This window comes from Pelodiscus sinensis, chromosome 1 (genome assembly GCF_049634645.1).
Source record: "Pelodiscus sinensis isolate JC-2024 chromosome 1, ASM4963464v1, whole genome shotgun sequence".
NCBI lineage: Eukaryota > Metazoa > Chordata > Testudines > Trionychidae > Pelodiscus > Pelodiscus sinensis.
The window spans coordinates 291,568,869-291,581,142 of NC_134711.1; the positions used below are offsets into that span (position 1 = coordinate 291,568,869).

At 42.5% G+C, this 12,274-nt stretch overlaps 2 protein-coding genes across 5 annotated transcripts in view; one reads left to right on the top strand and one right to left on the bottom strand.

Moving 5' to 3' along the window:
• Nucleotides 1–1,227, bottom strand: part of TMEM272 (transmembrane protein 272) — a 61,013-nt gene extending 59,786 nt beyond the window's left edge. For both annotated transcript variants that reach the window (XM_025185565.2, XM_025185567.2), the window contains exon 1: nucleotides 832–1,227. The gene's annotated coding sequence lies outside the window, so the exon portion shown is untranslated. The remainder of the gene's footprint in view (nucleotides 1–831) is intronic.
• Nucleotides 701–6,576, top strand: CCDC70 (coiled-coil domain containing 70). 3 transcript variants are annotated; one of them, XM_006124937.3, is made up of 2 exons: nucleotides 701–749; nucleotides 5,272–6,576. In XM_006124937.3, exon 2 carries the CDS (start codon nucleotides 5,387–5,389, stop codon nucleotides 5,990–5,992), a length of 606 nt encoding a protein of 201 aa, XP_006124999.1. In that variant the 5' UTR covers nucleotides 701–749; nucleotides 5,272–5,386; the 3' UTR covers nucleotides 5,993–6,576. The 3 variants fall into 3 exon arrangements, with proteins under 3 accessions (XP_006124999.1, XP_025041347.1, XP_025041348.1); XM_025185562.2 differs by lacking the exon at nucleotides 701–749 and adding an exon at nucleotides 1,374–1,448; XM_025185563.2 differs by lacking the exon at nucleotides 701–749 and adding an exon at nucleotides 3,942–3,963.
• The last annotated feature ends 5,698 nt before the right edge of the window (nucleotides 6,577–12,274 follow it).

The following is a 12,274-nucleotide window of genomic DNA, read 5'->3' on the forward strand; positions in this document are numbered from 1 at the left end:
CTCGTGAAATGAGGTTTACCGCCATCGAAAGAAAAGCCGCGTTCTTTCGAAATAATTTCGAAAGAACGCGGCTTGAGTCTGGACGCAGGGGAAGTTTTTTCGGGAAAAGGCTACTTTTCCCGAAAAAACCCCTGAGTCTGGACACGGCCTTATTTACAGTAGGTACCTATATATGGTGATAGGCACCTAGATTTACTTTTTCATGTCTTAGCCTTCATGACACAGGGTTATAATCAGCTGGGCCCATGAAGCTTAGTTATAGCCCCAGCATGACATACATGTCTCTATTTTCTTTATATAATAAGTTTTTAATGGGAGATGTAATAGTGTGATTAGTATATTAGGTGTCAAGCTTCATATACATTCAGCAATAAAGCCAAAATACTGATATTTGCCTAATATTTAAAGTATGTTGAAGCAAGCCTGTTTTGCAAAAGTCCCTCACCAGGAATACTTAACCCAACAAGCAAGTTGTAATTCCAAAACCAAAATATTGTGGTTTTCTAATTCTATTTATTATAACCCATGAACAGATGATCATCTAAAGTAAGGTATGAGAGGGGAACCTAGATCCATTCTTGGCTCCTCCCTCATTCAGCTCTACCTCAGTGACCACCATAAGGTTATATTGAGCTTTGGACTATTGGTGTTGCACTTTGTGAAATGACATCACTATAGGTGACCTGAATCTTAGTTAGGCAATCACCAAAGGGCATCAGACATCCAGTTGGGTAAAGGACTGCACTTGGGTAAGTGCTGTATAGTCTCTCTTAAATTTGTTACAAAAGTTATGTATTTGGTAGCACATATATTGTTATTAAGCAGACTTACTCTGAATCCCTGGAGTTTGATGTTCTGAAGTCTAAAGATGTTAATTAATACTATCAAGAAGAAAAATCTCATTGGGTAAAGAAATGATTTGGTCAGTCTATCCATAAGGCCTCATGCCAGTCAGCGGCTAAACCCAGGTTGTCAACAAAGATGTCAGCCATTATTACACATCTAGGTACATCAGCAATGACTCAACAACTGTTATTTTTACCTAATAGAAATAATATTTGCAGATTTGTGGAACAAAATTTAGTCATATTTTCTATTTGATAATTACGATGTACAAAATGAAAAAGGTTATGCCTGCATTTTTCGTAAGAAGAAATGGAATTGCCTTTTACTGATCCTTTCAAAAAGAGCTTTCAAGCATTTTCTTTGCTTTTTTAATGCATGTCTCAGAGAGGGAGGTTCCAAGTGGGACTTATTAATTCAGTCTGCTGAGCACCCGATCTGATTTGGAAAAGATCTCCACTGTATATTCATTGTCTATTTCACTCCTTGCTTTTGAAGCATCAGTAAACCCCTTCTTCATTACTTCCCTAGAGGCAGAACTAAGCAACCAGAAGATGCCCGATTTGTCTTCAGATGATAGAAGCTCTGAACTAAAATATAAGCAGGTCTCATACAATTTTTTTTATAGCTCAGGCAAAATTAGGTCAGTAAATGTGGCAAAACCAATTGCCAAGAGCAGATTACCTCAATTACCCTGATTAGTGGTTGGCCAGAAAACAGTGGAAATGAATATGGTACAGACAGCAGGATAATGAATGTACTGCTCTGTAGCACTTTGCTAGTGGCTCTATAGATTCAGCAAAGTGCAATTAACAAGGCAGATACCATTTTCACTCTCCACCTGGTGATTGGAGGAAGGGCGAGAAAGAGAAAAGGAGAAGGAAAGGTGTGCAGTCCTGGAGATAAGACACTGAGATCTAAAGAAGAGAAAAGAACATAGGAAGGGTTATATTGGGTCAAATCTAGAAGCTAGTTAGTCCAGTATCCTGTCTTGTGTCACTGGCTAATAGACCAAGTTATCCATCCCTCATGCCTATTCCCAGTTTCTGGCAAACAGAGGCTAGGGACATCATTCCTGCCCGTCCTGGATAATAGCCATTAATGGACCTATCCTCCATGAATGTATCTAGTTCTTCTGTTATAGTCTTAGCCTTTACAACATCCTCTAGCAAGGAGTTCCGCAGGTTGACTTTGCTTTAAACCTGCAGTCTATCAATAGAAATATCATATGTGAGATATTTAATTTGAAAGAAGGCTGGTTGTATTTAACATCCTTATTGGCTGCCATTACATTACTGGTGTTAGACTGATAAATGTAAGAAACTCCAAATTAAATCCTTCTCTTGTAATACAGTGAATGATTCTCCCACTACATCAGAGGTGGGGAACCTCTGTCGTGCCAGTCACATGCAGGTCATAGGGTTAGCCACTGGTGGGCTGTTAAACAGTTTAGAACATAAGAACATAAGAATGGCCATACTGGGTTAGACCAAAGGTCCATTCATCCCAGTATCCTGTCTGCTGTCAGTGGCCAATGCCAGGTGCCCTAGAGGGAGTGAATTGAATAGGTAATGATCAAGCAATCTCTCTCCTGCCATTCATCTCCACCCTCTGACAAACAGAGGATAGGAACACCATTCCTTACCCATACTGGCTAATAGTGATTAATGGACTTAACCTCCATGAATTTATTGAGTTCTCTTTTAAACCCCGTTACAGTCCTAGCCTTCACAACCTCCTCAGGCAAGGAGTTCCACAGATTGACTATGCTCTGTGTGAAGAATGTCCTTTTATTTGTTTTAAACCTTCTGCCCACTAATTTCATTTGCTGGCCCCTAGTTCTTATATTGTGGGAACAAGCAAATAACTTTTCCTTATTCACTGTCTCCACACCAGTCATGATTTTATAGACCTCTATCATATCCCCCCTTGGTCTCCTCTTTTCTAAGCTGAAAAGTTTGTTTACTTAAGCATGTGTAGACACAGCTGCTTGCAGCTCCAGAGGCCACAATTTGCTATTCTTGGCCAATGGGAGTTGCAGGAAGCGGTATGGGCCAGGCCAGCACTGCAGCCACTGAGAGATGTGGGGCTTTATACCTGTGGACAAAGGGTCTGGTGGCCCACCAAAGGCTAACCCTGACAGTTGTGTCTGACCCACAGGCTACCTGTTTCCAACCCCGGCCCTACATGATAAATAACTCCCATTAAAAGGTACAAGTGAATTTCTTGTATCCTGAGGTAGGAGAATTATGCCCTTTGGATTTCTCCAACCCCCCTGCTGGAAAAGATGTGGGAGGAAAAAGTTTCTTCTGAGAGAGAAAATTTTAAAGCATGGCTGAGGTGTGAGTATGAACAAATGGAACAAGTGTTGACACTCTCAAAGGCATGGTAAGGTGTGAGTAAGTGTGGGTCTTTTATTTAAGAGACTCAAACAATCCTATCTTCTGTTTGCTCTCTCCTTGCTGTCCAGACCCTCCAGGAAGTACCAGGCCAAAGCACCTGTAGTACATGGGATGGCAAAATTTGCCTCCTGTTGTTGCTACTGTCAAAGTCTCCCAGAGAACTGGAGCTGATCTGTCCTTATCACTCCTGCAAGGGATTGCTCCCTCTCCTCAGCACAGAGCATACGTTGGGATTAGGTCGGGCACCCTTTCCCCTTTGTTTTCAGGCAGCTCTACAGATCTTGTTAGTATGAAGGTAAATGGGATTGAACTTTCATTATCCCACTGACTGCCACCAGGAGGGATCCCAGAGGGGGGAAAGGAGTAGATGCTTCTTGCTGGTCTCCTTGAGGAAAAGACATGCCCACAAGAGGAGTGGGTGCAAAAGAGCTACTGCCAGCAATCACCTTTGAGACAAAATTGCTGTTGTTTCAGTGACTGAGCACCTCACAGGGAGCGGGGATAGAGCTGTGCTGCTAGGAGCCCTGCAAAGATGCAGTGGCACATCATTTCTATCCTCTTTCTTTTCCCCATTCCAGGCAACATTTTCACAACCAGTGATCAGGGTGACAGGGGGAGTGGAAAGTGGGGATGGTACGGATGATGCTAGAAGACCGTCCCCTTAGATTCCCATATCTACATGAAAGGCAATGGGAAAGGCCTATTGGGATCTATTCTGGTAAGATCACTCAACACCCAGATCTCACATGAAGAGAGGGGGAATCAAGGAAGAAGGAATTTTAAGGGCTTAACCATTTCCCATCTCCTTGATAATCACCATTGGCAAGAGGAGGGACCATTCCCTGCACTGCCCCTGTTATCCCTGGAGCCTTTCCTAATTTTCTAGGAAAGGGCAGAGAAATTCTTACATAATCAAATAATAAAAAAACAACAAATAGTTTTGCATCTGAAGAAGTGGGTTGTGCCCATGAAAACTCATGATACCATCTAGATGTGGTGTTAGTCTCTAAGGTGCTGCAGAACTATTAGTTTGTTTTTAAGTTTTTCCAGTTATAGCCTAACACGGCTGACACTCTGAAACAAATTTTAAAAAGACATTTTATTTACAAAGCACCCTTCTCTCCCACTTTGGAGCCTGAGGCACTGTACAATAATTCATAATACATTATTATTATAATTCATAATATTTATAACAGTATAAATAAGTAATCAGCATTTCCCTCAGTTCAGGAATTATGAGGCAGGGTTAGTCAATAGAAAATTGGATTGTCTTCTCTCTCCACTGGTCAGGGAAGTCAATAGCCTCTGCAGGCCCTTGGGCAACAGTGAGGGGCTAGCTTTGTGCTCCTGGAAGGGGTGGGGCCTCAGGTGGAAGGGGTGGGGCCAGAGGCAGCCAGCTGTCTGCATTGCCCAGAGCGTGGCGCACCTCCCTCCCCCCAGCCCTTACAGCTGCCTGGAGTGTGCAGTGCAGCACACTGGCAGCAATTTAAAGGGCCCAGGGCTCTGGCCACTGCTGCTGCCACAGTAGCAGTGGTGGACAGGAAAGCACCTTTGAATAGCTCAGAGCAACTGCCCCTTTTGTCCCTTACCACCGCCGTCAGCGAGCCTGGGGAGTAGTGAATCTGTGTGTGTTTCTATTTGGGGTAGTCACTTCAAGGCACCTTTAAGGGGCTTAATTTTTAGAAGGGGGTGGGGTGATCAGCATGATCAGATATCCCCAACCCCTTTAGAGATCTCAAGCTGGATCCTCAAAAAACAGAGGCATCCCAAGTCATTTTGGAAAATCCTTTTGGAAAATCTTGGTCCAGGTGTTACACCTATAATGAGGTACAGGATCCCAAGCCAAATGCTGCACTAATTGATTCTATATACATGTTGTCCAAAGATAAAGGCTTTTCACTTTGCATATATCTGTATTTATGGTGCAGCAATATTTTAACCCCCCTGATTTACACAATTACTGCATGTTTGAGCAGTTCCAATTACGATAGTCATTGCTGACACTTTTCTATCTGATGGGCTATAGGATGTGACAAGCTGGACTGGACTTGGAGCATGCCTTGCCCTCAGCAGGCTCTGTAAGCAATGAGAGCTTTCATCAAGATTGGCGAGTGAACGACTAAAACTGCCATTGTCACTAGATGTCCTACACCTCCCGCCAGAAGAAGCTCATTAAGAAGCTATGGGCTGAGAAAGCTTTTCGGGAGGAAATCAAGGCTTTTCAGGAGAAAATCAAGGGCTTTCGGGAAAAGATGAATGCCTTTCGGGAGAAGATCCAGGCCTTCAGGATGGCGATCCAGGCCTTCTGGGAGGAGGAAAACCCCATCTGGGAGGAGGAAAATGCCTTTCGGGAGGCAGAAAAGGTTTTCCGGGAAGAAGCAAAAGCATTCTGGGAGGGGTACAGGGACTTTTGGAAGGGGTATAATGCTTTCTGGAAGAAGGACAAAGCTTTCTGGAAGGCGGATCAGGTCCTCTGGGAAAAGGACAGGGTTCTCTTGGATGAGGATAAAGTCCTGTGGGCAGAAGAAAAGGCTCTCTGGGCAGATGAAAAAAGCCTCCTAGAAGAGGAAAGAGCTTTCTGGGAGGATGAGGAAGCCCTCCGAGAAGATGAAAAAAACCTCCAAGAAGATGAAAACTCTATCTGGGAGGGTGCATTTGACCCTCTGCGAGAAGAACAATTACTGCTAGCTGTAGCTATCAATGCACCTGAGGAGCATGGCCCAAATGTCCTGAGAGGAAAAGGGTAGCTCAAGGGAATGAAAACAAGGGTAAATTATTCTGCTGGATCAAAACCAGTACTTGGAAAGCCATGTGTGCTGAAACATCTGTGTAATTAGCCAGTTAGCAGCCTCTTTACTTTGATTATCCTTCTGAAATAGCCTCTTTGATCCCAAAAACCTAATAAAAGCGTAATGGAATTTCAATAGAATTAGTTTACACTGACATTTGCTTTAAGATTATTGCAATTAGGTGTTCATTATATTATTTATTTCTCTAGGATCTAGTACACTGGTAAATGGCATGAAGCTGTCAAATACCACCCAGGTTTCCAAACCTCTCACCTGTGAAACAGATGGTCAATGTTTAGTAAGTGCTAATGTATCACTGACAGACAGAATCAAACTTGGGACCTCTGGAGCTTAGAACATGAGCCTCTACCACATGCATTAAAAGCCAACTGGTCTTAGCAGAGGCTCAGTAATCTCAGTGCCACTATATGGGATGGTGCAACACACCCTGAAGGTGTATGGATTACACTCTCACCAGGCAAAGAGGATTTACCAGCTGAGTCCAAGATCATGGTAATTATAAATCTGTCAATCACTGCTGACCCACCAGTATAATTTGCGTGAATGGAGTTACACCAGCATATCACTGGAGTTAGGCAGTGGTGTTTTAGGCCCCCTTCTTTATATTTAAGGGACATTGTGATAAAGTCACTGATGAGAAAACTTTGGCCCTTCCCCAACATTATGCTTTTGATCTTCCTCATTGCATTCTGGAGCCTGACGTGGATGGGTCATTGTTGGTCATCCTTTAGTTTCTTCCAGAACTCCAGCTCCATCTGTCTGGATCTCACCCCTGAATCACACTAAACTACATGAGAAGATCTGTTGAAAATTGGGTGAGAGCAAGGAACCCAGCAATAGTAGGAAAAGGATGTTAGTCGGAGAGGAAGGTGGGAGTGGGACAGTCAGAAAGGAGAAAATAAGATAGTAGTGGGAAGGAGTATGCATGTCAGGAAGTGGGAAGGAAGGCTGCATACCAAGTCTGTCTCTCTGTCTGCAGCAAAGGCGAGAGAACTTTGAACAAATCTTTGGGGCTGTCTGATTTTCAGGAAAGACACGAGTACCACAGGGCAGAGCTTGTTTTCTCATTATTTTGTATCTGACAAGCTGTTTCTGAAGAGGGGAAAAAAACACTTTTCTTCAAATGCACCAAAGTCAGAGCCATGGAAGGTGACTTCTGTATTTGTCCCTCTTTATTGCCACTAGCGGTGGAAAAGGGGAGTCAAAGGCAGACTGTGAAAAACATTCATCAGAGTCAACCTGGTAAACATGGTAAGCGTAAGAGTCATCCTTGAGGCTGTTGAACTTGCATTTGGTGTAGTAGCTGTAGTAACATGTTCAAGGTTTACACAGTGTATCATGTTTGAAACATTTAGATCAGAATGCGAGAGTCCTTTACAATTCCTGCTAAAGCATTTGGAGAGTTCTGCTTTTGTTAGGTATGTATAAATGATAAGTCAAGCACTCCTTCAAATACAGTTTTTAGATTTGAGATCCACAAATGAGATCACAAATGAAGATGAACTAGACTCTCCTGTTTTATTATGTTCAGAACAAATTGTACACAAAAGCTTAGAAATACATGAATACCCAACTCCTGATGAATATCTACCCCATAAAAAAAACTTCTTATTAACTGACTTGAGCAAAGTAAGAATGTTTTGTAATGTTTTATGTTCCTCCTATTACGGTCATAAATTATATAGGTGTAAATGACCCACCTAGTCTAACTTCTGGAGCATTCTCTATTATACATTTTAGAGTTGTATCACTAGATACCACAAAAAGAAAAAAAATCCTTCAGAAAATAACATTCAAAAGGCAACTGTCATTTCATATATTTTTAATGTAAAAAAACCCTGGGAATTTATCTCTATTATTCAAATCAACGTGTCAAATTAACATCCATTTAAGCTAAAATTAGACATGTTTTTCCTTACGAAGAACCTGAACTATATGAAATGCTTTTAAAAGAGATCCTATTCATTTTTTCTTGTATAGCCAAATAGAGTGTTATCAGCGATAGTACTGTCATTATAATACAATGGCTGTGCCACTTACGGAGTTACACAACACAGTGCACAAAAGCCAGAAGTTTAGTAGGAGAAAAGGATACACCAATATGCTTTCAAATCTCTAGTAGTGCCCCTTAAAATATTTCATGTAGCCTAAAATATGGATACTCCTCCCTACCCAAACACGCCCTTCTGTGCCTGTGTCCCCCTCCCTCCTTGGATGGAAGGGACGGGGCTGGGGCAGCCAGCCCTCAGTGTTGCCCAGAGCGCTCATTGTAGGGCTCCCAGTAGCAATTTTAAAGGGGCTCCTGAGGCCCTAATCGCCAGGCCCTGGGGCAGATGCCCTCTTTCCCTCTTCCTGGCAGCTGGCTCCTTGGGAACTTCTCTTTGCTATGTGGAGGGAGGGGAAGGAAAGAGGAGTGTACAAGAGAGGAGCAGGGACCTGAGGAGGATCTCTCCTTCCTTTTCCCCTACTCACTAGTCAGCTACTTCTGCTCAAGGTGCTTACAGGGCACTCCAAGAATGTAAGGCAGTGAGACAGGGAGCATGGGTACAGACAATGGAGAAGGTACTACTACAGCGTGTGATACAGGCTCTGCTAGCCCTTTTCATGATCTCCTATGACTTTGAAGGGCTGTCTGCACATTTGAAGGTTGCACACAAACCAGCCCTCCACCTCTGTGACCACACAGGTAGAAGGTGGCAGCATTTTGCTTTGTCTTATCCCTCTCTTCACATGCTGGAAAGAGTGCGCCAAAAGGATGTCAAGGACCAAGCTACCAAACAAGTGGCCAAGAAACCTAAACGTCATATCTCTATATAATGCTGAAGAAGCCTTCCCCCCAACACACAATTAATTCACGAGAAATTCATTGTAGAATGTCACAGTCTTATATGTAAGGATGTGAAAAACGTGGGAGTTGCTGACTGCTGTTTAGTGTTGCTGGAGGAGGCAGAATGTCTTACAGTCAAAGGAGGGTGAGTCTTCTAGAACCTGGCTGACAGCTTTGCACTGCTTCTGCAGGCAGTGATAAAGGGCCTGAATCATTAGTGCCAGATGAGCATAAATCCTTTAGGGAGAGAAAGAAATAGCTTGTGAGAACACTTGTCCATTTTTAAATGGCAGCATTGTCATCAAAAAGCTTTCCTGACGCATCAACAGAGCTAACTTGTGGGAGAAACAAAGCATGGAGGATAGTAAAGAGTAATTAGAATAGACAAGGGCTGCGTAACAAAGAAGAAAAGAAACTGACGAAATAAAGAAATTATACAAGTCTGCGTGTCAGTTATTAAATATATGGAACAGCAAATACCGAGAGGCAGGATGGTGACAGATGTGAAATTGGAGGTGTAGAAATAGTCCAATCTGTCATGAAACGTGACGACCAATAGAGCCATGCAAAAGTCAAATTATAGAATGTGTCATTACATTTGAAGACATAATTGTAACATTTTTATTAATAACATCAGTGAAAAAAATTTAACCCAGCTTTGCTTGCCTTTTGAAATATGTGGACTGTTCTAGAGGTTAAAAAAAGAAAAATACATTAAGAAATTATGCTTTGTTTTTTTTAATAGCTTCAGTTTATTGATAATTGAATCAAGATGATGATTTACAGAAGGGGGAGGTCTGGATGGATCAAGATTTTGGCTTGTTTTAGCAAAACCTTAACGTTAAAATTCCTTATTTTAAGAGGAATAATGGATCTTTCGGAAAAGGCTTTATTTTCTGAAAGATCCGCGTCTAGACTGGCGCTTTTTTCCGGCAAATCTCTGAGCTGGAAAAAAGCGGCAGCCATTTTTATGCAAATGAAGCGGGGGGGATTTAAATCTCCGCTTCATTTGCAATTGCAATGTGTCTAATTTGCATCCCTTTTACGGAAAAGAGATGCAGTCTAGACACAGCCACTGTGATATACAAAACTAGTGCAAAACCCCCCAGAATTAAAAAAAACAAAATCTTGTGATTTGGTACTTAAGTTCTGCAATACATAAACTGCAAAGAGCATCACTGCCCAGCAAGACAACCATGATCAATTGAGAACTTTTATGTGAGTTGTCTTTTTTTTTTTTTTTTACTAACAGAAAAATGTGGCTTGTAGCCAGTTAATATGTGCAGTACAGCCACAATATTATGAGGGCATACTATTCAGCATACTGTATTACTTATGCTATTAGAAGCAATTACTTTCATTAACAGTAATTGGAGATGTGTATATAATGCTTCACCAGATCATAGAGACAGCAAATAGTCCTGCAGCATCTTAGAGACTTACAATAATATCTAGAATCGTGAGTTTTCATAGGTAAAAAATAGAGGTAATGTTTTGGAAGCAGACTTCCACAACATGGAGTGAGGAAAATATCCATATAATAAATAAGGCTTCCCATCTATCTCTCCCTGCCCCACTTCTCCTCTGAAGAATATGCTGAAATTGCCAAGTGTAATATTTCATTGGTGCAGATGAAAACACAGCTCTTTGTTCTAATTTTTTATGTGTTTTATAATGCTTTGATTACACTATGGTACAGCTACCAGAGCACTTTGGTGTGGGCGAGGGGATATTTTTCAAATAAAGTTATTATAATTTTTCATATGAATGCCCCATTTCCAGTGCCTCAGTTGGGATGGGCTGAGAGCACTGAAATGTAATGGGAGTTGAAAAGCTGTTATTTAGCTGTTCACCCTGCTGATAAAATTTTGCTCCTGTTGTCTTTTTCTGTAGGAGCAACCCGTTTATTTTCAACCTCATTGACTTTTCTTGCAGATTAAAAGAAACAAGAAGGAATAAAGATAAAGTCTCCATGGCTGTGTCTACATTGGCGCGATCTTGCTCTATATACTGGCCGCAAGTTCTTGCGCAAGTACACTGACGTTCTAATGTATGGAATCAGTGCTTCTTGTGCAAGAACTCTGATGCTCCCACTCAGGAATAAGCCCTCTTATGCAACTGTTCTTGCGCAAGAGGCCAGTGTAGACAGGCAACATGAATTTCTTGCACAAGAAAACCCTATGGTTAAAATGGCCATCAGAGCTTTCTTGCACAAGAGAGCGTCTACACTGGCATGGATGCTCTTGCGCAAAAGCTCATCTCCTGCGCAAACACACATGCCAGTGTAGACGTTCTCTTCTGGAAGAGTTTTTGCACAAGAACTCTTCCACAAAAGAGTTCTTGTGCAAGATCATGCCAGTGTAGACGTAGCCCATGGGAGTACAGACTGTGTCTTGTTTGTTAAGATGCTCATAGAACCTTAGAGTGAGAAGGGACCTCAAAGGCCATCTAGTCTAACCCCCTGCCAAGTTGCAGGATTTGTTGTGTCTATACCATCCAAGACAGAAGGCTCTCCAGCCTTTTTCTGAAAACTCCAGTGAAGGAGCTTCCATGATTTGCCATGCAGTGGGTTCTATGATATCAATGCTGACTCACAGAGACCTTAGGACTTATTTACTCAGCAATTTATTGTATGGCAAGCCAAGATCTACTCTATAGTATGCCAGCTTGCTATGCACTAACTGACCATATGGACCTACTAGTGCTAAAAACTCCATAGTGCATTTTGATACACTGCATGCAGTCATCAAGTGCAGGACAAGCTACAGATTCATGCCCTGGCTTGCCGCACCATGTAAACAAGACGTTTAAAAGAGCAGCACAGAGAAAACAAAGTCATAACAGTTACATGGACATATATATCCCATTCATCCTCTGTAATATTTTTAACTATGTTTAAAGATCTGCATGCACACACTGGCCAACAGCATTTGGCACTTGTTCTTCCTCTAGGGCAGTCTCCTTTACACCTGTGTGGACTTGACTTAGTTTTAAATGCTAGAACCAATCATAGTCTTTAAGGGAGTGTGACGAAGTGGCTTCCCTGCACTGACCCTTTAAGGGTTAAAACCCAGCCTTGGGAGAGGGCTGGAGCAGTGGAGCCCTGGAACCAGCAGCTGTGGCAGGTATTAGCCAATTAGGGCCCAGCTGAGAGCAGTATAAATAAAGGCTTCTGGAGGGGAGGAGAGAGAGAGGGACTCAGTCTTGCTCCGGTTGTGGAGCAAGAGGGACCTGGCTGTTAGAGGCTTCTTGACTTAGAGCAGGGCTGTGGAAAGGCAGGTAGAGCTGGGGAAACTCTGGCCAGGCAAGCTCCCAGGCTGCAGGGCCTGAAGCAAGGTGTGAGGGTACTAGGGATGCAGCCAGGGCAGCAGGTCCATTCCACCTTGATGAGT

Excerpts from the sequence above, each read along its gene's own strand:
- CCDC70 (XM_006124937.3), top strand. The coding sequence starts at position 5,387 with ATGTCCTACACCTCCCGCCAGAAGAAGCTCATTAAGAAGCTATGGGCT.